This window comes from Pleurodeles waltl, chromosome 2_2 (genome assembly GCF_031143425.1).
Source record: "Pleurodeles waltl isolate 20211129_DDA chromosome 2_2, aPleWal1.hap1.20221129, whole genome shotgun sequence".
NCBI lineage: Eukaryota > Metazoa > Chordata > Amphibia > Caudata > Salamandridae > Pleurodeles > Pleurodeles waltl.
The window spans coordinates 789351004-789378293 of NC_090439.1; the positions used below are offsets into that span (position 1 = coordinate 789351004).

The following is a 27290-nucleotide window of genomic DNA, read 5'->3' on the forward strand; positions in this document are numbered from 1 at the left end:
TAATTCTGGTATTTAATAAACACAACCCGCCAAACATCACAAACAGGACGTGCGTCGTAAGTCAGTTCTTAAAACAAACAAGATTATAATGCGCAATGACAAGGAAAGAATATTAACAGCTTATATATCAGAAGACCATCTGTACATGGATTTTTATGGTATTATATGCTGACAACTGTTCAGCTGTCATATTTCTAATTGATACCCTTACCAGAACCTTTGTATTAAAAAATACTCTTTAGAAAAAGATCCTAAGGATTTAACTAAATCAGCAAGAATTAAACTACTAGGTTTGCTTTGAAAACCATAGCGATATACAAAAATACAGACTCTTACGTATCAATGCATTTCTCCACTGACACAGAAAGGGGTAAACTGTTTGATTATCATTGTCATATACACTAATGGGAGCTAAATGAACCAGGCCCATCAAGTCTGCCATGGCCTCAATGAATGTCAGGGACTTCCAACTATTTTGGTATTCACAACGCCCTCAGACACACTGCTTGGAGGTGTGTATAACTTTTGAACGCCTGCACCATCTTATACTAACTAAAAGTTGAGGGCCTGTCTTTAGGCTTAGGAGAAATGCACAGTTGCTCATTTCTTTTTTTTTTTTTTTTTCCCCTATTTACTTGAAAAATGTATTTCATGTTTGGGGAACATTACTGTACTAACTCCATTATATATATATATATATATATATATATATATATATATATATACACACACACACACACACACACACATACACACAACTTTCATACGGTGCAAGCTTAGTGCTGTGAAATTGGAGACAGCACTGGAGATCTGTCAGCATACTATCAAAGTATACACTTTTAAAGTGTTTTCAAAAGTTGCAAAAATGGCTTTCTAAAATTCCAATAGCAAAAGCCATGTTCCATTCTAGGGAAGTCATTTATTACAGCCAAAAGAATGTTATGCTGCTAAAAGAATAATCCTGACAACTGAAGACCTGCAGATCTCGATTCTGTAAATATGTCTCAGAAATATATGCATACATATCAATTTTCACCTATGGCCAGATAAAGGTTGCCCCCTCCCAGGGATCCCAGCCACTGAGGTCCACAATTATATTTATAGGGGAGGGTACTCAGCCCCCCTCCCAGTGATGATTTTGGCTCTGGGGACCCAATCTTCTGGGGCCTGGCCATATTCTAAAGTAGGCATGCAGCTTGGCTTCCTGGGCCAAATTCAGCCCCTGGGATCCCATCCAGCGGAACCCAGCACATTTTTTTTTTTATAGGACTGAGAGAACATGGACACTCTTTCCAGGTCACTTTTGGTTCTGGTGCCTAAAATTATATTTATGGGGAGGGGGACATGCAGGCCCGCTCCCCAGACTGATTTGGCCCCAGGGACCTCATTCCCCTGGGGCGCGGTCACCATTAATAAGGGGGAGGGGGCTCACAGCCCTCCTCCCCGGGCTGAATTCTTCCCCAGGGACCCCATCTCCTGGGGCCCAGCCAACAAAGGGTCCTCACTGGAGGGTGCGGGGGGAGCCACACAACACCCATTGTCGCAGACAGCTCCCCGATTCTAGAGGTTACTCCCGCCCACAGGAAGCAGCTAAAATTGCTGCTCCCTGCTGGTGGGAGCAATTTTCAGATCACTGCAGGCAGGGAAACGGGTCTGAAGTCCACTATCAGGGGTGTTTTTAAAGCTCCTGGCAGCTGGGAGCAGACTTTGTTTTTCCTCTCACTTGGTGGACCTTTGAAATTGCTTCCGCCATGCAAGAGAAAACACAGACTTCTCTGCCTTTGCCAGAATGGACAGGAAAACAGCTATGTCCCTGGGGTGTGCACCCAGTGACATGGCAGGAGCTGGCACTGGGCGATGGGTCCCCAGGGCCATTAATGGCTCCGGGAGAGGAGCCGCAAGATTTTTCTTACCAATAGCAAAACATTTCTGGGAAAAACATGACAGAAATCCAAAAGACTCAAGTTACTTTGGCATAAAATATGCAAAGAAGGAAGATAAAGGATGTGACAATAAATTGAAAAAAAGAAGAGCAGAATTGAGATTAATCCAACCTATGGAATGTGAGGCTCCCTTTGGTCACAATCTCGAAGAAGAATTACATGCTCACCAATAAAAGCACAATTCTTGGGTTCAATGAAAAGGACCTCATTCTCTCTTTTTGATACCCATACTCATTTTGAACATACTATAAGATGAACACGGTGAGATGAGTTGAAAAGATATTCTATACACTTTATTATCTTGGGATTCTACATTTTGTAACTAAGTGTTTTAACAGCAATTGCACTTTATGATCATTGAGTCTTAGACTTGGGATTCCCTTTTGTATATCTATTGCCCTTTAGCCCATGCACTATGTTTCTTAAACTATGTAAAACTGTTATATAGATGTATGAGAAAATGTAGAAAATCTGTTGATGTACTGTATTTTATAATGGACACTGCAATTAAGTAGGCTTATTTATTGACATCCTTTTTATGTTATTAATTAGTTGCAAGGATTTGTAACGTGATTTAATTTCCAAAGCACTTTAGTATTTGCATTGTATTGCGGAGGCACTTTAGATCTATATTTAAGACGCATTTTATATTTATCTTTGCATTTCAGTATTGGTACATGGCGGAATCCTGAGAAATTACCATTTGAAATGAAATAATGGAAAGGATGATTAACATGCTGAATATTTAGGAAGCAGCAGTTTAGACATTGAATTTTGGAAGAAATAATGTATGCTAGCTAGGATGCACTAGCGAAATCAAAGGGTCTGGGCACTTTAAAGTAATATTGTTTAAAACCATCTGTTAATTTTTGATATATGTAAATAGCTTTCTCATTGGAAAACAGGGAAAGAAATGGATTGAAAAATGCAACAAAAGAAACAGTAAAATGTCTGCCTGGTCAAAGCCCCTGCCCCTACTGGTGCAGAGATGGATCTGCTGATGTGAGGATACATGGGGAAATTACTTTACAGTAATGTTGTAAGTATCCCTAAGGTAGATTCGCCTCATCTCCTGTTTCATTGGAATATTTTTTGACTCTTGGTCGTGGTCGTTGTGGCACTAATATATAATGAAATGATGGAATTATATGATGAAGGGGTAACAGAAAATAAGCAATCAATTTTGAATAGGGCACAACAACAGGAGTGAAAATCAATAAAACATTAATTGCAATTGAAAGGTAGTGCAAAGATATGTATGAGAAAACACTGTAATGGTGGTAGGAGGTGAACCAATGTATTGTAATCGAGTTAGCATTGTATTTGTTTTTAGTAAGAGCAAAAGGACTATTACACTATGTCACTTTAAGAAGGAATGCTTTTACTCTTGGAATCTATGGTCCAGTTAAAGGTGAAACTTGCTGCTATCTATTTGCATGTTTTTTGCATTTTGTGCACAAGGCTGTATGAGTAAAGAATAAAGAAATTCATTGGGGTTAAGTGGATTGTGGTGTTGCTTCTTTTTGAGAAAAAATAATGTTAGAGGTCATTTTAATTTAAACATACATAATTCCCAAGTTTAGGTGGAGTGTGGCACCTATATAATGCAGCCTACATATAGACAAATATATAGATGTAAGGTCTCCGTGGGTACTTCACACGTTTAGGTGCAGCGTAGTTCCTATAAAAAGCACCCTACATAAATACAAATATTTGAATAGGATGAAAACAAATGAGATCATATATACATAAATACATACATATGTGTGTATATATATATATATATATATATATATATATATATATATATATATATCAAACCAAAACCCTTTCAGGGATAGAGCGACGCATAAATTATGCAAAAAACAAAGGAGAACTCTGGGAAGTTCCCAATTTTAGGTGGAGAGCTGCTCTAGTAACCTGAAAGGGTTTTGGTTTGACTTATACTGGGTGCTCCCTTGTGTCTGGACAAAGCTATACTCCTCTGAAGAGCTCTAATGAGAGCGAAACACGTGTCAGGGGTTGCTTTACTCATTCCAGGTTGGCTTGGATGGTATTTGACCAGTCCAAAGCTGTAATACTGTGCCTGGAGTGGTAAATGGCTTTTGTCATTTTACAGCTCGGCAAGGATGACACTATGTCAATCCTATGCTTAAAAATTTTGCTGTACAAATGCAAAAGACTTTGTCACTATCTAGCTCGGCGAGGATAGCACTGTGCTAATCCTATGCTTAAAGACTTTGCTAGATAAGCAGACATTTGAGGTGAGCAAATCTAGAGTGTCGCTGGTGTTGCAGGGTGCTCCTTACTAGAGCAGCTCTCCACCTAAAATTGGGAACTTCCCAGAGTTCTCCTTTGTTTTTTGCATATATATATATATATATATATATATTCATTCACTGAACAAAACAGAAATTATAGGGATGTCACAGTTAGGCTCATATTTTAAACCTACCAAGACCATAGAAATACACCAGTTATAGTTCTCAAGTAACTAAAACTCGTGCCCCATGTTAACTACAAGTCGCCCCCACCATGCGCTGTTTTTTCACCAAAACTTTTACTGCAAATATTACATTGATATCAAGTATATTATCTAAGATGCCACGAGTGTCGTAATTTGTGGGGTAAGTTGCAGTGCATGGCGAGGACGTGAGTTACAGTTACGTTAAGGCATGAGTTATATTTACTTGGTATCCCTAACTATAATTGGAAATTTCTATGGTTTGGTATGTTTAAAATGTGAGCCTAACTATAATGTCCCTGTAACCTTTAATTATTTAAGTGAATTTCAATGTTTTAATGGCAATTTTAATTACTATACGTTAATCCAACTAGCCCCGTGCACGGCCTTCGGCCATGCACAGCAGAGGTTGTCCGAAATACCTGGCCTGCAGCCAGAACCTGCGGCCAAACCCCCTAACCACCCAACCCTATGCAATGCACGGGCCTTTGGCCATGCGTGGCGGGAGTTGGCTGCGGCCTCTCTGGGTGTGAGAATAGGTGTGAAAGGGTGTGTGTGGGGTTGAGGGTGGCTGTCACAGTATCTGTCTGGGTGTGAGAGTGCGTACATCAGTGACAAGAGTGAGTGCCTGCATCAGAGATAAGGTTCTGTGAGTGTGTGCTTTAGTGTCTGAGTGGCTGCCTGAGTAGGAGAAAGATTGAATGAAAGAGTTTTTTAGGCTTTGATGATCGATATAGTTAGAATGAGATATTTCTGCACTATTTACAAAGAAAAGTTTATTTTTCATTTTTTACAAATAAAATCCCCTATTATATGACCTTTAAACATTTTTTGTAAAGTAAAAAAAAAAAAAAAAATGAAAGAGGGAAACAAGCCTAGCTGGACTCGAACCCTCAATGCTCAGTATGAAGGTCTGTGACCTGCACACTGAGCTATTTGTTGTTTTTTTAATATTGTTTTTTTTTTTTTTAGCCCTTTATAGGATATCTGAGACCGCAATGGAGCCCTCAATGGCTCCTGCACGGTCCCTACATGTTTGTTATTTATAACAAAATGCCCCTTACGAGCTATCTGGGACCACAAGAGAAGCTTCAAAGCCTCCCCCGCGGTACCATTGCTTCAGCAACCAAGGAGCTGCTTTTAACAGCAGCTCCGTGGTTGCTTAAGCAAATTGTTCAACTCTGTTCCCGGAGACAATAAATGTCTGCCTTCAGACACCGGGACCTGCTTGCCAGGTCCTGCTGTTTGAAACGGGAGTGTTTGCTGTGGCTTGGGGGTAGCTTCAGAGCTGCAGTCAAGTCACAGCAAACGGCTATGTCCCACGCATAGGCACCCCAGAACATAGCAGGAGCTGGTCCTGGGGCTGACTGTCCCCAGGGCCAACAGTGGCTCAGCGTGGCCCTGGGGAAGTAGGGATCCCTGGGGATGCGCACCACCCCCGCACTGGGGTGGCAGGGTTGTGGCAGCCCCCAACCAAATTTAGCAATTGCCCGGGGAAGCCAGCCCCCAAGCACGCATATAATGAATACCTCATGGACTTGTTCCATTTGGGGGCTTAAAAAACACAAAGCACACACTTAGATTTTTTTTTTTCAATTTTTACCGGATCTGCTACGCAGCGTGGCAAACATTTAAAAAAAAAAATGCTTTTTAGCCCTGGGGGTGTGTCCTTCTGGGACCCCATCACTAGAGCTATGGGGTCAGGGTGACTCTACCATGGCCCCTTTTCTTTCTTTTTTGTTTTTTACTTTTTTTCTGGGACCCGGCTGCTAAGTCCCAAAATGGTTGCCAACAATTTATGGTTAAAGTGTTGACAGCCAATCAGATCTCAGCACGAGATTGAGAGGGGTCACAAATCCTTTGCGTTCATAGATATACCCATTTTTTTGTAGTTTCTGCGCTATTGCTGTTCGAAATCCCTGTGGAAAAATTAATGGGGAAAACGTGTTTTGCCCCTTCCCCCTTTCTTACCCCTCTGGACAGATCACCGTGAAACTTTCCAACCAGCAGCTGACATGGCTGGCAAATTTTTGGTAAAGTTTTGTGAAGATGCGTCAAGCAGCGGCAAAATATAGTGCTATATATAGGAGCTGCACTCCAGCTAAACTTGGGAAGTACCCAGAGTACCCACAGAGACACATCTATATTTTAGATACATAGATAGTCACAGTTAACAAATGAATGGTACTCAAAAGATCAGTCACAGCAAGATGTTGCAGCAGATACTGGAAGAGCTTTGAAGCTGTCGGAGGCAGACAGGTGAGAGGAAACTCTCTAAAGGGTGTAACCATGTTCTCCACCTACCCCTCCTGCCACTGTACCTGCCAGCATCAGAGGGCTTCATTAATTCACACCAATGTTGGTCTGAGGAGAGAAGAAGTCCCCTGGTGCTGAATCAGTCATCTTGGAGCAGCTGTTTGACTCTGATAGCCCACACAGGTATCCAATTTAATCATAATTCAATTTAAGAATAAGGGTGGGGGCACTAAAGCATGAGCGAGGAACTAATAGCAAGCTAAACATCTAGGTTTGAGAAGCACAGATCTAGCCACAAAAACACAACTTGTGCTGAACAACTCCCACCAAGGGGGCAATAATCATATTAATAATAATACTAACAATAAATGTGTGGATAAACTTATGAATTAACACTCACTTTTTTTCGTCATACATACAGGTGTTACTGTTTCTCAATTTATTGGCACTCTATTTATCAACCTTGGAAAGATGAAAGGTTGAGTGGCCTTGTAGGGAATTGTACTTGTGACCCATACGTCATAAAAATGTCAGCACAGAACACTTAATGTGTTGAGGCATCTTGACAGTGCCTATGCAAGTTCTAGCCATGCACAAATGTCAAGGAGAAGTACTGATAATTGGGACTGCCCTGATTAAGGATGCGCTAAAGGAATCAGTGAGAGTTAACTTAGGAAGAAAGAGTAGCAAAACAAAGAGATGCAGAGCAAACCATGCCAAAATCCTGGTAACCTGCACTTCCAATCTCTCAGCAGTCTTAAAGAAGATGACAGCTATTTAGAATGCCCAGATACCAAATTAGGATTGTAACTGTCCATAAAAACATAACGTACCTCTAATTTTGGCACTTCAAACAGACATATGTTCTCAATTATTTGCCCATGGCTGGGCAGGAGTGAAGAAGATAAATGGAGTTTACCGTGAATTTCGCTCTTTCTTCCATCACTTCATATCCGAGAATGGTAGGTGTTGAGGGTCGTTCTTCGGCTGTTTCCTCTGGGTGGACTGTCTCTCTGCGGCGGTATTCAATGGAAGACTCTGCCCCAGTGTACGTAGTCCTAATGAGGGGGCTATTACAAAGAGAAGAGTTGCAGCTCATCTGGTCCGGCACGCTGCTCTTCTTGTAGCTGCCTGTACTCGAGTCTTCCAGCGGACCTTTGGATGAGTTTGAGCTGGAGACGCTTCCCAAGGATGAGCTTCTTTGGCTCCTGGTTGCTGTGGAGCCAACGGAAGACTGAGCGATTGGAATAGGCACAGGTACGAAAGGCGTCGCCATGCTGCATTTGAACAAGTCCACAAGGGACTACTCAGTCCGAGCACTTAATGGACAACAAAGCAAAAGATCCATTTTTATACTGGCAAGAGACCTAAAAAGAAAAGTAGAATTAAGCTTTAGTAAGGTTTGTGCACTTGGGCTTCGCTACTTACCAGCTTAACTTGAGGGGTATGGGATGGCCACAGGACATACTTTTAAATTGTTTTGCACAAATGAAAAAAAGCACAAATACTTGTGGCAAAAGCCCACTCTACATCACAACAAAGTGTGAGGTGAGCAGCAGTTATAGTTCACACTTTATAAACACTATTGTAATGAACAACTGTTTGCAGCTACACTTCCCAATTACAGAAAAACACCTATAGAGGTGGGAGGATAGGACTAATGCATCTACTGAAAAAATGCATGTGTAACCTGTGGGTCATATTTTTAAGGTGTGGCTTGACGGCAAAGCTGCCGCCAGACAATTATGTGAGGGTCACTATGGAGGGACTTTGGCTCCGCCCACACATTGGGATCCAGGAGTAAATGTTTTGATTAGGCAGAAGTTGTATGCTTCCAAAAACAAAAGTGCTTTGCCCTCCTCGCAGCTGTGACCATTCTATGTATTTATCCAGCAACCTGAGGTTGAACTTTCAGGGGCACACACATGGTACGGTAATGCTATAAAAGTGCAGTGCTTGTTTTATTCAGCAACACAGGTGGGAGGAGGGCAGTCATCAACTTACATAGATTTTTAGGTCTGTCTTGACAGTGCAACCGTCGCCTGACCCTTTAGCGTACACCAATTTTATTCTACAGTTATTTGCTACCACACAAATACATTTTCATTCCCATATTATTTACTTCTAAAACTTCATATTACAACAATCCCTTGAAGCCAGGCCTATGGACACTGCCTCTCCTTGTGTATTTTAATACCCGTCGAGTTCTTTCAACCTTTTGAGGTCGGTAAAACATTACTGATGGGTTTGGTAATAACGCCTAATATCAGCGCTTAGAGGAGACAAATCGATTTCTGTTCTATAGGTGTACATTAAATATTTATTATTATTACAATACTCTTACCATCAGGGAACTAGCTATTAAACCATATAGACATACTTCCTAAGCTCTTGCCTATGTTGAACACAATAATGCATGCTATTCAGAGGCGGGAAGAAGGAAGGTATTTAAAACAGGTCCGACAAAGGTCATTTTCAAATAGAAAGACAAAGTCGGCTTTTGTTCGAAGTCAAGAGCAGGGAGCGGAAAGAACAGAGACTTGGCAGCTCCGTCTCCCGGTCTCGTGGTCAGGCCGACACTGAAAATAATACACCAGACTTGGCACATGCACACATCAAGGCTAATAAAAGAGACAAAATTACAGCACTAAGGCATTGATAGGAACAACGAGGTAGTATTCAGATTAAACCTGGAGAAAAAAAGAACAGTCAAAGTTAAAGAGAACTGTACATTTACAAAGCACCATTCGTTTCCACTAATTCCCAAGATACTGTTCAATTACAACACGTTAAAACCTCATGAGCAATCACAACTACAAGTGAGGACGCCTGTCAACAGGGTTTATAATGAGCCTCAATAAATTGCACCTCAACCAATAGGCTTGGCTTTAACTTGTTAAAGCAAGCAAACATAGGTGTGCACAAATGTTGTTTTTGAGTGTTAGCATTTTGAAACCAGTCTCACTGCAACGCAAGGCATCGTGCAGACTGATAAACCTGCATGAGCATTGCCAACTAAATGCATTCTTTACATTTCTTACTTTACAATTAAACCATCACAAAATGAACACAATGTCTACTGCTTAGCTGTTCTAAACAAAATAGTACTAGACCAGCGTTTCCCAAACTGAATAGCAAGGTGACGATTTTTGGGAGCTCTGGAAAGTCCAAGCAACACTAAAGATGCTTTTAAATTCTGTGTTCATCTTGTCATATTTGTTGAGATTTCAAAGACAGACCTCAAATATCAGGCTATGTCTTCTGACAAATTGCTGCTTTTTTTAGCATTGGAGTTGTGTTTGTAAACGCATCTCACTTTGCAGTCAGAGAAAATAAAGCGAACTATGTGAAAATCTGTCTGGGGCACAGGTAGTGTAAAAGGTAGGATGTCATTTTTTTTGTAACGCCCAACAAAATGTAACCACCTGTAATGAGCAGCTCCATTCAGCAGTTAGCAAAGCAAAAAAGAAGCACATTTTTGGCAATTCCAAAGTGTGAATGGAAACAAATACTATAATAGGATCGAAACAAATTAAGACATTTTACTTGGTGACGCACACATGATAAATATTCACTGTAGCCCAATACCCACACATTATCATTTGTGTGCATTATAGTTTTATCAACAGTACAACTGTATGTAGGTGCAAATTTAGAAGCATTTCAATGAAAAATGCCCTGCCTATAAATGACAGTGCACTACCACCTGATGCTTTAGTTACTAAAATGGACATGAGGTAGCGATTCTTTTTTAAAAGCTTGGAGATTCTCACGTTTAGTGCGCTAAAAAATTGGTTCATGGTTCTAAAAAGATTGGGAAGCACTGTTCTAGACAATATATTTGAGATTAACAGCATATTATTCCACAGACTGCACATTGGTAATTGAATTATCTGAAAATATAGAAAGAACTGATAAGACAACGTAACTATTATGGCTGAAACAACACACCATGCATTAGACCATCTGAAAAATAGTTGATTAAAATATGCTAGTATTAACCGGATAAAGGGGACTCTGCAGGTATTAAATGTTCACTGATTGTTTTGGTGGCACAGCAGAAATTCCCCCAAAATGTTGTTCAAAAGTGTAGCAGTTTTCCATGTTGATCTACTCTTTGCCCCATGGCTGATTATGCAGTAACAGGATGCATAATGATGCACAGGTGGACTTGACCTATTGTTTCCAATATACATATAGTGGGTTTTAGGTCAGCCCCTTGCTCGTGTTTGGAAGGCTTTGCTGTCTATCTCTCTTCCACACTCCTGATTCAATGTCTTTGCTTCCTTTTCACCTCTATGACCTGTACAAGAGCATTTCGGTCACAGTGTTCCAACTGGCTGACTTGTACCCTTTCATTGCTGACCTAGCTCACATTCTCTTCTTGCTCCGCCCCCCCAGTGCTGCCTCCCGACTTTAACTTTAGTTCAATCCATTCACTCTGTGTTGCTTCCCTCACTCCTACTGGGTCTTCGTTCAATGAACTGCATACCTGCTTGCTCTCTCCTTTGATCCCCTCACTCCGATGTTGGCTGCTCATACTACTTCTCATCTAGTTACTCGGCAATTTCAAGGTGTGGCGGGGGAAAAAAAGGGGTGGGAGTAAAAAAATAAAATAAAAAAAAGTGCCTATCCCATTCTAATTCCTATAGGGATTTTGAACAGGATTACAGCCCAAACTGCTTGACGGAATTACACCACATTTGGCAGAAAGGTAGCTTTTGTTCCAGAAAGAAGCCTTTTTGTTATATGGTGTACATACGTTCAGTAGTCTTTGAAATATTAAGAGAAAGTCAAATTTGTATATGTGGAGGTCGAAGACTTCGCCAATATTCCCGGATCTTGTGCAGAGATCTGATTGGCTACCAATTCTTCAACCAGGAAGTATTGGCAGCCATTCTGAATGGCTGGGCCTCTCTTAAAGGGATCCCTTCATTTTTACAAGAGGACCTGCAATCCCATATTTCACTCCTGCCATCTACCAAAGGGTCATGCTTTAGGAAGCAGGGGTGTGGAATTTCTATAGCCCGACTCCCAGGACATAAAGTTTGAGGTCAAAGACAACAAGATTTCATGTGTATTTTGTTTTTGGGACACTTAGGCCTAACCCTCTGCAGTACAAACACTTTGACTGCCAGTTTACAGTACCACATTATGGATAAAGGAAGGGCATTATCTACAGTTCACGTAATGTTTGTGTCCATATGTTAAAGCTACTCGAACCTGTATTTATGGTTCATTAATGTAAGGCCTTTATTTTTAGGGTGAGCACTCTAAGAAAATACTGTAAGTTCGGACTGCAGTGCTTACAGTGGGCCCAGTATAAAAATGGGTACAAATGTGGGCAAAGTTTAACAAGTTAAGGATGCATATAATGCTACCAGACAGCTCTCTGGTTAGATGCAAATATTTACAGAAGCTTGAAAGTAAGACTGACAAGTCTTTGCTTTCAAATTAAATGTTCACAAAAAATTGAACTAGGAAACAAATGTTTTGATAAATTATTGTGAAATTGAAGGTCCCATTTCTTAAGCATCATCCCCTAAAATATGTTGCCGCATGTTAGTAGTTCCCCAAAAAATCATAATGCAAAAATCTGTGAAAACAAGATTATGGGAAACAAAACATGAAAATAAACAATCGTTGGTAAAACCAATAGGTCTGACATTGGTAGTCAGTTTTTTGGTTTTGTCAATGGATTTCTAGTTTTGACATGTTTTTTGCAAAACCTTATTGTTGTGGGAGCTGCTAGACCCTCACCATTATAACAAACATTGTCAAAAAGCAATAATATTTTTGGTCTCCAAAAGCACACATTGCCACAGTAGTCTCTGGCACTGAACAATATTACTTTGTGCGCTGATATACTACTTGTGAAACAGCAGATTGCTGTCACATTGAAGTCAGTCTATACACAGAGACAGAGATAATAGTATATAAAAATAAAAGGTCCTGGTTAACTCAAGACCTCATTAGGAACCCAAATCTTTAATAAAGTCACAAGCGTGCACTCACGATATAAGCTCTTGCATTAGAGCAGATTTACAGCTTTCACTAATTCACAATAATTTACGGAGTAGGCCAGGAAATCATACTCCTAGAAAATATTTGTGAACTGCGTTTTAGCACAAGCTAATATGCAGGTGTAGATTTGCTTATGCGAAAATCTACTGAGCTATTACAAGTTCACTTTCCCTCCTACCACTTTTTTCCCCAAATCGTGGAAGAAGTTTTATTTCAGTCCTTGTCAGGAGTACATTTCCAAGTTTTGTCAGTATAGGAAAAGATTAAAGAAGAGCTGGTGAAAAGCCCAAAAACATGCAAGTTAGTAGGTTTGCACTGAAATCAAAGTGCATTCCAAACATAGAACTACCATTTAATGCTACCTCTAGTCCCAGTATACAGATCTGTGTAAAGAAACCATCATAATTTTGGCATAATCAGAGAGGCTATTATCAGAGTTCTTATATAATGAGATTGCTGCCTTAATTTATCACTGCACCACATGGCAAAAAAAATGAGAAGTGTTTTTTTTTTTCTCTTTTACATGGCAAGTAGATTGATAAAGAAACCTGTCCCATGGACAAGTAGATATTTTAGTAAATTCTACACCCCTGAGGAAGTCTACTAATCAGTAGGCTCTTGCTAACAACGTCATCAATTAATTTCTAAATGGAGGCCTTTCGCTACTCCCTTCACCCAAGAAACTGGGCGTCAGCCCTCCAGACAAAGGAATGCAGGCAATGCATTTCCATTTTCTGGGGAAGCCCTCTTCTCCCTCCATCGTATGCAATGTCAAGCCAGAGGTATCCAAAATGGATACCATTTTGCCTTGCAATTAATACGGTGACTCAAGCTCAAGGATAAACTTCAGAAGATATCCACTGCAAAGTCTGCTGAATCTATTTCTTGATGTTTGCATTAGTTCACCATCTGTGTTCTCACACAATAAAGCACCTAATGTTACTGTTTCCTTTGTGCTCAGTCTAATGCTCTCATTATGTTCCTATATATTCGTCCAGCCACTACTTTATCCTCCCAACCCTAAAGTTGATTAGCTTCCCTTGCTGTAAGAGTGGTCTGATGGCAGCCTAGCAATGGACCAAAAGAACAGTGTACAGTGGAATAATTCTTTCTGAAGCATTGTACTACTAAAACATCTATGAATAAAGCGTTAAGTTTCATGGGATGGTGTGCAACATGACTTTTAGGTTCTTTCTATAGTCTTGCATCCTCAAATAGTATACTATGTCAAAAAGCATCCTCTATAGTTCTAAAATCTAGCATGATAACTGAAAATTACTCAAAAAGTGTGGCTGTCACAATGGCCCTTTCCTTCCCTTACCTCCTCTATCTAAGCATGACTTTCTCCAGGTCACATGCAGGTTTGCCTTAATCTTTCTTTATTAATGTATTTTCGGAAATTGCCCGTAACTTACTTCAGGCATCACAATCTCACCTGAGACGTTCATGACCCAACAACCTAACAATTCCTAATCTCCTCTACCACACCTATTAACCCCACCAACTACCTGGATGAACTAACAGCCTGGCATCATACACCTAGGACACACCTGCAACCACAGTTGCAGAATTCCGCAAGGATCCTCCCTGAGCCTGACCCTCTTTAATGCATACATGTTCCCTCTAGTCAGCATCATTGGCTCTCACATCAACATCATCTCCTACGCTGATGATACAAAACTCATACGCTCCATCACTGACAAGATGTCCAGCACCCTGATCATAGTCAATGTCTATATGACTGAAATCGTCCGCTGAATAAAGAACAACTGCCTGAAGCTGAACACAGACAAAACTCAAATTGTGATATGCGAGTTTCGCAATAAGCTGAAGAACTGGCTTTTTGAGTACTCCCACTAGACCCTAGGCCTAGTTCTGGTGAAATTCACACCTAATCAGTGCCAGTGATAGTGCGCTCTACAAACCAAAACTAATGATCCCTCATAATTCAAACTAATTTAATCTACCACAACGAAACTGGAGTGAATACATGGAATGGTGTGCTTGAGTGCACATGACTAATCCCTATAAAGAACAACCACCAAATACATTGGATTAACCAATTAACCACTAACCTTAGGTTCTGAAGCCACGTGCTGCCTGGTGTAAAACGCTTTAATGGCTCTTCAGAGATAGTAAGAAGCGCTTTATAATTGCAATTACAACACAACAAATATCCTAATCCCTCAACATTTAACTATAAATAGCGCAAATCTCAGACAGACACATTTGAACATAAAAAGCAACAGCAGTAAAGTATGAAACAAAACTAACAAACACATGTTTACTTAAAGTAAGATCAAGAAAAGCATGTAAGCAAACAAATACTTGCCAGGCCTAATTTTCCAATAAAACCAATTGATTTGCATTTTTAACAGCATTTTTGCACACAAAATACTTTCTTGATAATTAACTTCTGCCAAGCATTGCAATGCCATTCATACTCCTAGTAAACATTTGGTTAGCATGGAAAATGTGTTGTTTTTAGTTGGGAGGTGAAATAGTACTCCCAACAGCATCATGTAAGAGAAATATTTCTCTATACTGATTGATGATGTGATTAATTCTGTCCCAAAGCAACGATGATGATCCAAAGCAACAGATGCCTGAAGGGTGTTTAACCCCAAAACACACTCTTAGTATTTGTTTTAGAAGATATTAGTCAGCCTAAGCTATCAAGCCGGACTTAAAATTACACTGAATGGAGCCCTGCACTAGCTCTCGAACTCGAAAAGCAAAATATATATATATTTTAAATGGCAGGATCAGTGTGTTGTTGTTAGGCCCCAGGTACTCTGTAGACTGCATTTAGGCAAAATCTTATCATCAAGTGTGCAACACGTAGCAGCCTAGGTGATCTCCGGCACGTCACAGCAAGCAAACCCCTCAAGTCCATACCAGCTTGCATGGTCTTCCAATAAAAGCCTGGTACACATTTGTAATAGTAAACCTGACCTGCAAACCAAGCCCACATCAACACCCCAAGGCACCTAAGCAGGTAAACTCTCACTATCTAAATCACAACTTTCTCCTTTTTAAAACATTTTAATTTACCAGTCTAACATGGGTAGCTGCCATGCATGATTGGTAAGTTACAAATAGTCACCAGCATCACAACGTGCTTTCACGTGCAATGTAATGCCAGCAACAATCCTGGAATGGGTTTTGTTTATTGGATACCAAAGTTTTCATTGCCTGCGTGAATATGCATCTTAACCAGTGTGATTGCAAAACGCACTTGAAAAGTCAATACCTGGGCATTTTCGTGCCAAGACCAAATGATGTTGCTAATGCTTGGTTTTCCATTCTAATCACTCTCTAAAGCTGCCACATAAAATGTGTTAATTAAAGAGGACACACAGAGAAAATTGTGCAGTAAAGGCAACACAGAGAAAATTCCTTCTCCGCCCACAATCCACCTGCCAAAAAAATACATTTGTCTCCCTCTAGAGGTGTAATGTTGTCTGCCGAGATCAGTAGATCCTCCTCATTACTAAATATTTAATAGAGAAAGCCCAACACGAAGTCTACTCCTCAGAACAAGTCTAGACTAAGGATGTGAAAAATGTGCATAATTTGCTTTTGTGTATCTACAGCAAAATTACACAAGATGTAAATCTATAATTTTGAGCTATAATTCTGCAAGAAATTCGTTTTCGACACGGTGACGTATTTAAACTAAGGCACTGCAAACAACAGCTGCTCTTGCTGTCCCCATGTCGTGAATGGTGCCATTTGCAGTACATTTTTGCCATAAATGACCCTTCCAATTTCTCACCACTCTCTTCCCCACTTACATTTTGATGCAAAGAGACTGGCATCAATTACTGAGCTAAGTAAGCCAACTTGAACCTGTTTCCCTCTCTAATATTCCCCATTGACTCCTGTGGTACTTCATCAGAAAACTGGTCCTCAACTGCCAAAGTTTTCAGTCACCATGAAATGCTATTGACTCTTTTCCACTAAAATGCCACCAAACCAATATCCACCCCATATTCATCTACATTAGTCTCTCATTAATCTCACATAACATCATAGATCGAAGAGTGTGAACTGAAGAAGCCCTACACTCAAAGTATTAGGGAGGCACAACTTTGACTGAAGTTTCTGATACACAATATAACATCATTTCATTGGTATTGTAATTATGAAGGCTGATGTGAATTTTCAAGAACCTCGAACAGTGCTTAACAAACTCTATGGCGGGTTTATGCTCCGAACCTCTCTCCACAAATTGAACACAACTAAAGCAGGCCTCTTTTTTTCTCTTTACACTTCCCTTCGCCTTATTTCAGTGCCTCTTTCAATTTCAGTTGCATTATTTTCTTCTTCTGTTATTCACTTTTAAAAACCAAGGTAACACCACGCTTGTGTTTATTTAGGCATACTTTAACATTTGCAGGTATTTCTGGGTATAAAAACAGTAGTGTGATCCATGCCAACCACATCACTGTGGTTCCTCCTGGCCCTCTAGTTTACAAAAATGCCCAGGGTGACAGTTTTCTACTGGGTGCCAGACAACCTGGACCCAAATACTTCTGCCATTGTCAAGGTAAAGTGAGAGGAAATATTGTGTTTTTACCATATGTTTTATATTTGCAGTATATTACAAAGAAGAAAAAGTGGTGCAATCCGTGCAACGAGTCACATCACCCTGGATTCCCTGGGTAACTACTTTTCAGAAAGTAGTTACATTGTTAGGTGTCCCAGATTTCCACGTGACCCAGGGTTCAAACATTTCAGCAACTCACATTCCTAGAGTGGCTGAAATTTAAGAGAAAACTTACGTTGGATTTTGGGATGTTTATTGCATTGGGTGAAAGGCCAGCCTCATAAGTGGGGTTGTGTTTCTAATCAGGGAAGCACTGGGTGGAAGGACATTTTCTATCCCTGCAGAGTCCACGCCTTTCCACGTGAGAACAATATTTCTTTTTTTTATAAAAATGTGAAGTGTTTGGGGCTTTATGAGTTTTAAAAATGTAGTGGGTTAAAAAATGGACCACCCAGGACTCCAAGTTGCTAGTTTCCGAAAATGTCTACGATTGGTAGGTTTCTGAGCACCACCCCAAACACTGCAGGAAACAACCAACTCAAAAGTCTATATTTTACCACAAATCACTCGCTCACTTCATGTGTGTCATTTTTGTGCCTTTCCTAGCACGTGCAATTGGTCCAGCCACACTAGTGCAGTAACATTTTAATCGGGAGAATTATAGAAATGCAGGGTAGTAGGGCATTTGCTGATATCTAATGAATAGGTATAACACTGTGACCTTTCATGGTAAGTGGGTGTCCAAAAGAAATAAACTTTGCAAAAATGCCTTCGAATCAACTGACATTAAGGGTGCTGTACAATTATTAGACCTACAAACAACCCCTACCCCTCCACTGATTCACTGGGTACATTTAAAAAACACATATAGCCGTCGTTCATATGCTGTTTTTAGTCCTTAGTTTATTCATTAAAAACTGTGGCATGGTTGGTGCAGAATGAAAAATCATCCTAAATGATGAGCTACTAGACCTGGGTGTTGTAGGTTTAAAACAAAAAAATAATATGCACCCTATATCTCTGTGACTGGTGGAATCTCCTGAACATTAAGGTATATTATGTTTGTAGATCGATCTTCAGTATTTAAAGTTTCAGATGAAAATAATGTTAGCAACTTCTGTTTTTTTAATGATTAGTTTATTTCGGAAAATCTTGAACAGTCTACAGAAACCACAACTTACTGAGTTCAAAAGTTTGTCTATTTTTCGGACATGTATAGCTTTCTACTTTCAATCATGGGTTTTGCACTTCTTTCAACTCTGCCCTTATAGTCCAGAATCTCGGAATGCAGCATAGGAGATAGGAGTATCAAAATGGATTGTAGCCTTCACAATGAATAGGCATACCTCTATGGGCCTAATTCACAAGCTGAATTGCGTAGTACCTAAATTAGTACTACATAAGGAAATTCTGAAACTTACGTCTGGAGACCTTCTCATCCTCCCCAGCCTTTTGTGTACAGAGATTTCTGATGTGATAGCAAAGATCTCCGCACACTTAAGTCTACTCCTTTGTAGTAAGTCTGTACTGGACCAGGAGGAGTGGTGAGAAAATGAGGCATAATTACTCAAACATGGGACGGACAAAGGACATTTAAGGTGGGATTTGAGAGGGAGATGCTAATGCAAAACACTCAACCACAAAACAGTGAGAACATTGCATTTACAAAAATAAAAAATTACTACAGCAAAGTGTCAAAACAGGTGCATATATACTTCAGCCTAGTCTTGGAGTAAGTCAAGCACCATGCATAGAAGACCACTGGTATCGCATAGAAAACAACAGAATCAAGGAATTAAAATAACACTTCTTAGAAAACACACTGCACTAACCCCTTGCCTACATATCTGCTGGAAAAAAATGACACTTGGGGTGAACAGATTTAGAGTGTACGCGATGTTAGAGTGCTCTATATAAAGGAGCTGCTCTCCACCTAATACACAGTAACAACCCAGGACTCCCAATTTCATTTTTTCATTATTTGTGTAGAACTCGAAGCCTCAAAGGGCATATCTTGGACTTATACTGGATGCTCCCTTGTTTCTGTGCAAGGCTATACTTTTCTGATGAGCTCGGGTAAGAGTAAAACACGTTAGGAGCTGTTTTAGTAATTTCAGGATAGCTTTAATGGTATTTTACCACTCCAAAGCTGTAATCGTGTGCCTGTAATGGAAAAAAAGGGCTTCCATGTATTAGCTCTGCATGGATGGCACTAGTTAATCCTATGCAGAAAGGTTTTGCTGCAAAAATGGCAAAAGGTTTTGACACTTTTCTAGCTTGCCGTGGTCTGTACTGTTGAGGTGAGCAGATTTAGAGCGTCAGTGGTGTTGTTGAGTGCTCCATATAAAGGAGCTGCTCTCCACCTAAAACTTGCAAACTACACAAGGTTACCCATTTCATTTTTACATCATTCTTGCAGCACTCTGGTCAACTGCACCTCCATTTTAGGGGCATTTCTAAAGAGCTAATTGAAGTCCATCTTTTGTTGAATGTATGCAATTCACTCAATTTTACAGCTGCCCAGATCCTGAAATACTTAGTTGTGGAATGGGAAAGGTGTGGAAGTTACCTCTGTGCTCATTAAGGAAGGTCACCATGGAAGCCATATATGCAATTAATGGAGAATAATGTTGCAGTGATAGGATTTTAGAGAAGCATTTCAGTTTCATTAGGTGAATGCAGTTGGCCAAGATTTAACCTACCCATTGTACAGACTCCAGTGGATCAAGCTGCCATTAAACATTGTTTGTCTTTTGTCTTCCGCTGGATGAGCCTCAATCAATTGAAATTTAACACTGAATAAGAGAAATTCTCAGTGCAGGTCACAATTTTGATTTTAATCTGGAAGTTCAATGGCTAGAAAGAGTCACCCCACCTAACACCCAAGCTAACACCCAAGCTGATTTTGTCAAAAACATAGGGGTCAAATTTGACATAACATTGCCTTCCATACTCAGTTTAACTCAGTGGTGGGCTTGTGCTTCTGCATGTTGCACATGGTAAAAAAAATCTGCACATTCTTTGGTCTCGATAAGGATTACCATACTTTTGTCCTTAGTGATGTCTAAACTGGACTATGTTAACTCTTTATATGCTGGCATCAGTGCTGATGAAACTAAAGAGAGTACTGAATGCTACCACCAGGCTTGCTCTCAGCCTCCCTAGAAGGGAGCATATCTCCTATCATTTACAAAGCTTACATTGGCTTCCTGGGATACGTAGATCTTATTCAAGATACTCTCCTGATGCACAGAGCTCTCCATCAGGCTGTACCTAATTACCTGTCCTCTAGGATTTAACATATCCCTTCATGAAACCTATGATCCACCAATACGTTTTTGGCCACGATCCCTAGGATTCAACTGGCTAAAGCTGGCGGGAGCTCCTTCTCTTTACTGGGACCAGTGAACTGGATCACTTTACTTCTAGATGTTATCCAGATAGAGGATGAAGGCTTGTTCAGAAAAAAGCTTATAATTTGGCTGGCTGTTCAGTAGCCCTGCCTCTACTTTCTCTTACTGTTTCACATAGCACCAGGACACTCTCCAAGTTGCAGTGCGCTCTATAAATCCCTATACATCACCATTTAAAAACACTGTCATTCACTGGACTATAGAATACAGGTTCAAAGAGATCAATGCGAAGGTATAATTCTGGTCTCTTGCATTGGAGAGTTACCCATTATTGTTCAGTATTCTATATTTGATGCCTTGTTGAAAGGAGCCACATAAATGTGTATGCAAGGGCTGCCCCTTATGGGCATGGACGGGATTTGCCCCCCTTCATTTCCTGCACTGGATTTTGTGTTCCCACCTTTGAGAATGCTGGAGCAGCTGTGGATACCATCTGTTTTAGGGAACTGATCACTCAAATTCTACCACTTTGGCAAAATGGTAAGGGGCCTGGAGATCTGATCACTGGAGGAAAAGCAAATGCAAATTGGGACAATTTTAGATCATGTGTTTGGATCCAGAGAACCTGTTGCTTCCATTTAACATCTCAAATCTAGGCTGTTCCTTTTCAGATTCCGGCTCTTAACTTTATAAGCTCCTGCTTGCATTAATGCATTTTTGAAATATGAGTTGCATTAGCCTAAAAAGTCCCACAACAATTGCACGTTTTCAATGATGCTACCAACTTTTTCCTTCAACTTCACAAATATTTCCTATGTACACGGTCAAGGCTTTAAGTGGACCGGGACCCTTTGGGTCTCAGACCTGGTTACAATTAAAAACTGACATTGAAACAGGTCTGTATCGGGCCTCCATTTGTGTCCTTAGTTCTAACCGCAAAACACTGATTGAATACTAAACAATGAATGGAAAAACTGCAAGGTAAGCAATTTAGTTCCTGATTATTATATTTCATTTATTTGACTAAATCTTGAATTCGCTAACAGTGTTAGCTTTTTCCAGGATGTTGTGTTTCTGTATTGCATATTACTTGTGTAAACTGGATATTTTCAAGTGAGTAGCCTAGAGGAGTTTAGAACTAATAAAACGATTAAACACTCTGGAGTCGAGGCTGAAGGCAGTGAGTTTCTCATAGTGACTGTCAGTGGGTTAGACAGGTGTTTAGAATACATGGTCATCTAATCCATGACCTTTCTGCAAAGCGCAAATATCAATCGCTACGTATTCCAATTGCAATTCTGTGCAAATGTGTGTGAAGGAGGTACACAGTTGTCAAATATTGACAAGACAAAAGTTAAAGGAAATGTGGGGTTTGCAGTTCAGTGGGTGCTTTGTATATGGTTGACGGGTGGCGAAATGAAGGAGATGAGAGGAACTACATTCAGGAGGAAGTGGAAAAATAGGGAACTGAACAAGAAAGAAATTATGTGTTAGACATGCATCTGGACGAGATGTGGTGAGAAAAAGGCCACGCATGTCCAACAGAGTGAACTTAACAGGAGAGACAGACACTCTAAAGACCACTATCCTTTCCACTGGCCTTAGTAATGTTTAATTCAGTCTCGCATTTTCAGAACTGAAACATCTTGAATAGGATTTGCAACAAGATCGTTTCTCCTTCATCTTAAACAGCTAACAACCACTGACAAAGCTAATAGTTGTGGTTGTTTTTGGGAGGGTCAGTTGTGTTTATGTATCTGTTTAGAATAGCAGAAGGCTCAGAGAGAAAACAAAATACTGGTTAGTTGGCTCACTATGGGAATTGCAGAAACTTATACTACACCCTAGACCAGAGGTCTTCAAACTGGGGGGCGGGCCCCCCTTGGGGGGGCCTCAAGTGATCCCGGGGGAGGGGGGGCACCAAACTCTGGCCAAAAGAAATATTATACAGATAACATGCCTTTGTTTTAAGCAGAAGCATGTTATTGCAGTTTTAAAAAGGTAACAGTACTTAACTGTAATGTTTAAATAGGTTTAGACATATTTAAACACTGTCATCTTTCTAAAATAATTTTGAAAAATTCTGAGGGGGGTCCCAATGATTTTTATTTTTCAACTGGGGGGGGCAGGGGGGAGGCGCGGCATTAGAAAGTTTGAAGACCACAGCCCTAGACCCTTCACCCCCCAACCAAACACACACACACACTTTTTCATCCCACTTAAAGCACTGACACGGTCCAAAATATGAAAGAGCCATCATGCCCGGTGAAAACTTCTACAGGTTGAACGAACACAGCACAGGCTTAAAAGCCTCCAAAAGCGCCGAAACTTTTTAGCCAAACCACCTTCAAATCATGTTAGAAATTCAAATCCGATTTCCAAAAGGTTAGAAAACGGCGAACCATCGGGGACTTGCTAAATAAATTACTGAGATTTAAGGGTTACCGAAGAAAAAGTATTCCAGCTCCTTTCTACCACCTCCGTGATTACGCTAGTTTCGGGGTTGTATTAAACTACTTCCCAACAACCCACATTCATGAATAGTGTACACTAAACTAGTGCCGCGTCATATACCCTAATGACAACTTTAATTTGGATTATGTTGTAATACGGCCTGTGCCTTGAGTTCCAAATCAAACTATCAGTAAAAAATGGTACTGAATATCGGTTAAGGGGAGCTCGGGATCCTAAAAGGACTATGATACTATCAACCCGAAGACATGGCTGTAGTATCAACATGCTGTTTAGCAACAATCCCTAACCCGTGCCGCGTGCTGATGACCTCGTACACCAAGCTATGAATACCCTCTAAATCCACGGAAGAAACCACATAACAAGTGAAGACATGAATGGGTATTTACCCCTTCCATGTCCTAATTTATAACCAATGTACCAGGGTAAAATCTAATACAAATTTATAGAGACGTGCCACCCCACAGAGAAACAGGGAAAAAGTGCTATAATTATGTTTTGCAACCAATTAATACACACCAACCCTCCCGAATCAGGCGGGAGGCTCCCGAAAGAGGGTCTTACCTCCCGCCTCTCTGCAGACGACTGTTAATCCCATTGCCTTCGCCCTGCTTTCGACTCTGAACAGCTTCAGAAAGTGAAAGCTGGGAGTGGCAATCGAAAAGCTTGTTTATGATGATTGACAGACTAGAGGACGACGCGACAAGGGGTGTATTGCCCTACTATTCCTGTTATGGCTAGCAATAGTCCCGCCCCGGAAAAGGCAGCTCCGACATCCCAGAAAAGACCGCCCTCTAGCCCGGAAAGTCTTACCTTTGCCGACCCGGACGTGACTGTGGAGCCACATGTGAGCCATTGTTGTCCTCGGGCTATTCCGTGGATTCTCAACTGGCTGTCACGGGTTATTTCGTGGAGAGTTGAGTCACGGTGTTGTAATCCACGCTGTGTTGTATCGTAGCCAAAGGCGAGAAAAGCAGAAACGCACCGACCTGAATAGTATGCAGCCTATTTCCTTACATGCGCTTGGTTTGTTTTCGTGAAAAGGAAGCGAGTCGGTCTCCATCCGAAAGCTGTACCTTCCGTAGCTCAGCTCACAAGTTGGAAGGCAATTTATGTGTGACGTTTCCAAACCTGGAGTGTGCATATGTATGAACATGCCCCACGTGTGGCACTGTGAGTGACACATTGTCAAAGCAGGAAAATTGATATGTGTCAAATTAATCTCTCTCCCATTTGGTCTCCAAAGCACATATTCTGTGGCGCTCCGAAGTACTTACCTAAGGTATGCAATTGACAGTGCTCGGACGGAGCAGAGCATCACTTAAGTCTGCACAGCCATTCTAAGCGCCCTGGTATAATTGGGTACAGGAGATTAGTACGTGGGCTGCGGAAAGGCAGAGTTTGCAGCAAGCGAGAAGGAGTTTGTCATAATGTAAAATTTCCTAGCTATCGTGAAGGAAAGTTTCAATTCTATTAAGGACACGGAGGCGAGGATTATGCAGTTCTTTCTTCACTTATTATACAGCAGATTCAAAGTACAACAAAAAATATAACAAACTACAACTCCCATGAGTCCGTAGTCATGGCAACCGTGAACCAATGAACAGCTACAACATTGACAGTATAAATGCCACCGAGTAACGTCATCCACCCGCGACTTCACTGCGAAGGGACAGCAGAACTTCATGTAGTCGTTGACTCCGCACCTAAGAGAAAATGTAACACAGCATCAGCCCCCTGATAATTGAACGCAACACATAACAGCTGAAACCTAAGAAAAACATTAGGCATACAAAGCGATCAGTAATAAAGAAATCAACCATCTGGGAACTATACCCAAATCCTATATCCCTGTAAGCAGAAACTGTACAGGAGAAAACACATCATACAGTAGAGCCTGCAGTCCAAAATACCTAAAGTATACCACCTTGAACTTGGTCCACATGTCTATTCTGGGCGGGGCGGAACCTAACATGTGATGGGAGGGATAATCCTCGCCTCCGTGTCCTTAATAGAATTGAAACTTTCCTTCACGATAGCTAGGAAATTTTACATTCTATATCAGGACCGGAGGCGAGGATTATGCAAGTTCAAAGCTTACTTACCACCAGAGAGGCCGCCTCATGGATCGGTTTAAAATAAAACTGCTTGAAAACCGATTCTGAGGACCAATCAGCTGCGTTCATGATGTCCTCTAGTCTACCACCTACCTGGACGGCTTTAGAGGCCATGGCACCTTGAGTTGAATGGGCGCCGAAGACCTGAATGTCCACCCCCGCTTCGGAAAGGATCCATCTAACCCACCTAGCAATGGTAGGTGAAGAGATCTCCTTGAACGGCTTCTTTACGGAAATCAATAACTGGTTCTCCCCAGAGGTGCGAAGAGCAGCCCTGACTTCTTCATACGTTTTCAGACAACGCACCACGCACAACTTTGGGGCAAAGGGAAATGCCGGATAAGACACTGATCTAGTACCACATTTTGTCCTACGAGAAATCATGAAGGTAACGCCTTCAGGAGAGAAGACCCGGGCCGTCACATCAAGAGCCCGAACATCCGAGACTCTCTTGCAAGATATGAGACACAATAACACTGCCAACTTCGCTGACAACTGTTTCCTAGAAAGGAAAGAATTATCCTGCCAAGATGATAGTAGCCTTAGGACCAGGTTAACATCCCATACTTCAGAATATCTAGGGTGGGGAGGACGGGACAGGCGCACCTCTTTGAGTAGTCTGCAAACCCATGGATGGGAACCCACTGGGTAGCCCTCTAAAGGCGGATGTCCAGTCGAAATAGCGGACCGGAAGGAGTTCACCGTGCAATATGACAACCCTGAAGCGGCCAATTCCGCCAAGAAATTGAGCACATCTGTAACGTGGGCCCCAAAGGGATCGGTATGTCTGTCCAGACACCAGCTAGCCCATCTAGACCAGGCTGACTTGTACCTCTTTCCAGTCCCAGGGGCCCAGGCTTGAGAAATGAGGGTTTGAGCCTCTTGCGAAAGTCGGCAATCGTGCCAGCGGCTCCGGAAATCTTCCAGGATGCCAACTTCAGATGACCCTGGAGGACCAACGGATGGCACTGGCCCGATGCATCCCGAAGGATACTCCATGGGGGCAGAGACACACTCCACCCTGCGGCGACTTTGCCAGCCAACTGCTGGTACTACCAGTGCTGGTTGTGGTGCCTCATGTAGTGTGTGCAGGGTTCAGGACGTCTCCTGCAGCCTCGGACGACTGCACACTGGGATGATGTTGATCTTGGCTGTGGTGGCACTGTCTGAGTACATCGCGGGGCAGGTGGCGGTGGATGCGGCGGTGTCTGCGGCGGAGATGCTGCCGGTGGTACATGTGTCAGCACCTTTGGAGGGAGACAGCAGGATGTCTCCTACAGCCTCGGACGGCTGCCCACTGGGGATTATGCTGGGGACTGTAGCAGAGGCAGCAGATGTGCAGGTGGCAGTGCAGGTGGCGGTGGTTGCGGCAGTGGCCACCGCCGTCCAGGTTGCTGTTCTGTCTTGCAGAAGGGGTGACACCAGTCCCTCACCCAGAGGCTCCATGCCCTGAGGTGACTTCCCTTTAGCCTTGTGTCCCTTCCCCACCTTTGAAGTCGCTGCTGGGACCTTGGCACTGTCCTCTTTTGTCTTGGAGGAAGCCTTGCTGGGTGTTTGGTGCAGCTTTTCCCTACGGCATGTGGGCCACTTCACCTTGGCAGGTGGTGGAATAGGGTGATCCTTGGCCTCACTAGGTGGCACACTGGCAGCCCTGATGTGTGCCACCCACAGTTTTACTGTACTTGCAGGGACCACAGTGCTCGATGATTTCGTGGCTGAGGTGCTGGGCTGGGATCTGGACATCCTGGCCCTAGGAGAAGGACGGGGGGAGATGCAGGGGAGAGGTCAATGTTAGCCAGGAAACGTTTTTTAGATACACTGGGACGGGAAGATGGAGGGGGTTTGTGAGTGGAGGAAGAGGTAGTGGTTGTAGGAGGTGTACGTCTGCTGAATTTGGGTGAAGGTGCATGGGCTGAGGCTGTTATGAGATGGATGGCTGTTGAGTGGGTGTGTGCCTGCTTTTGTGTAATTTGGGAGGAGGGCTCACAGACACACTGAGAGAGGACACAGGGGACTGGTGCATGGTAGTAGGGGTGGTGATTGCACGTGAGCGGTGTGTAGTGATGGGCGTGCTGGTGATGGAGGTAGTGGCTGAGGATGTAGTGCATG

At 41.8% G+C, this 27290-nt stretch overlaps 2 protein-coding genes across 4 annotated transcripts in view; both read right to left on the minus strand.

Moving 5' to 3' along the window:
• Positions 1–23809, minus strand: part of SNX16 (sorting nexin 16) — a 155178-nt gene extending 131369 nt beyond the window's left edge. The window contains exons 1-2 of one of the 3 annotated variants that reach the window (XM_069220421.1): positions 23629–23809; positions 7583–8030 (exon numbers count right to left, since the gene is read on the minus strand). In XM_069220421.1, coding sequence (XP_069076522.1) covers positions 7583–7939 — 357 coding nt within the window. In that variant the 5' untranslated portion in view covers positions 7940–8030; positions 23629–23809. Of the gene's footprint in view, positions 1–7582; positions 8031–23583 lie in introns of all 3 variants that reach the window. The other 2 variants (XM_069220419.1, XM_069220420.1) reach the window with 2 other exon arrangements.
• LOC138277347 (integrase/recombinase xerD homolog) lies at positions 14311–26180 on the minus strand. The gene is made up of 2 exons (XM_069219222.1): positions 25170–26180; positions 14311–14466 (listed from the first exon to the last, which is right to left on the minus strand). Exons 1-2 carry the CDS (start codon positions 26178–26180, stop codon positions 14311–14313), a joined length of 1167 nt encoding a protein of 388 aa, XP_069075323.1.
• Positions 26181–27290: the final 1110 nt, after the last annotated feature.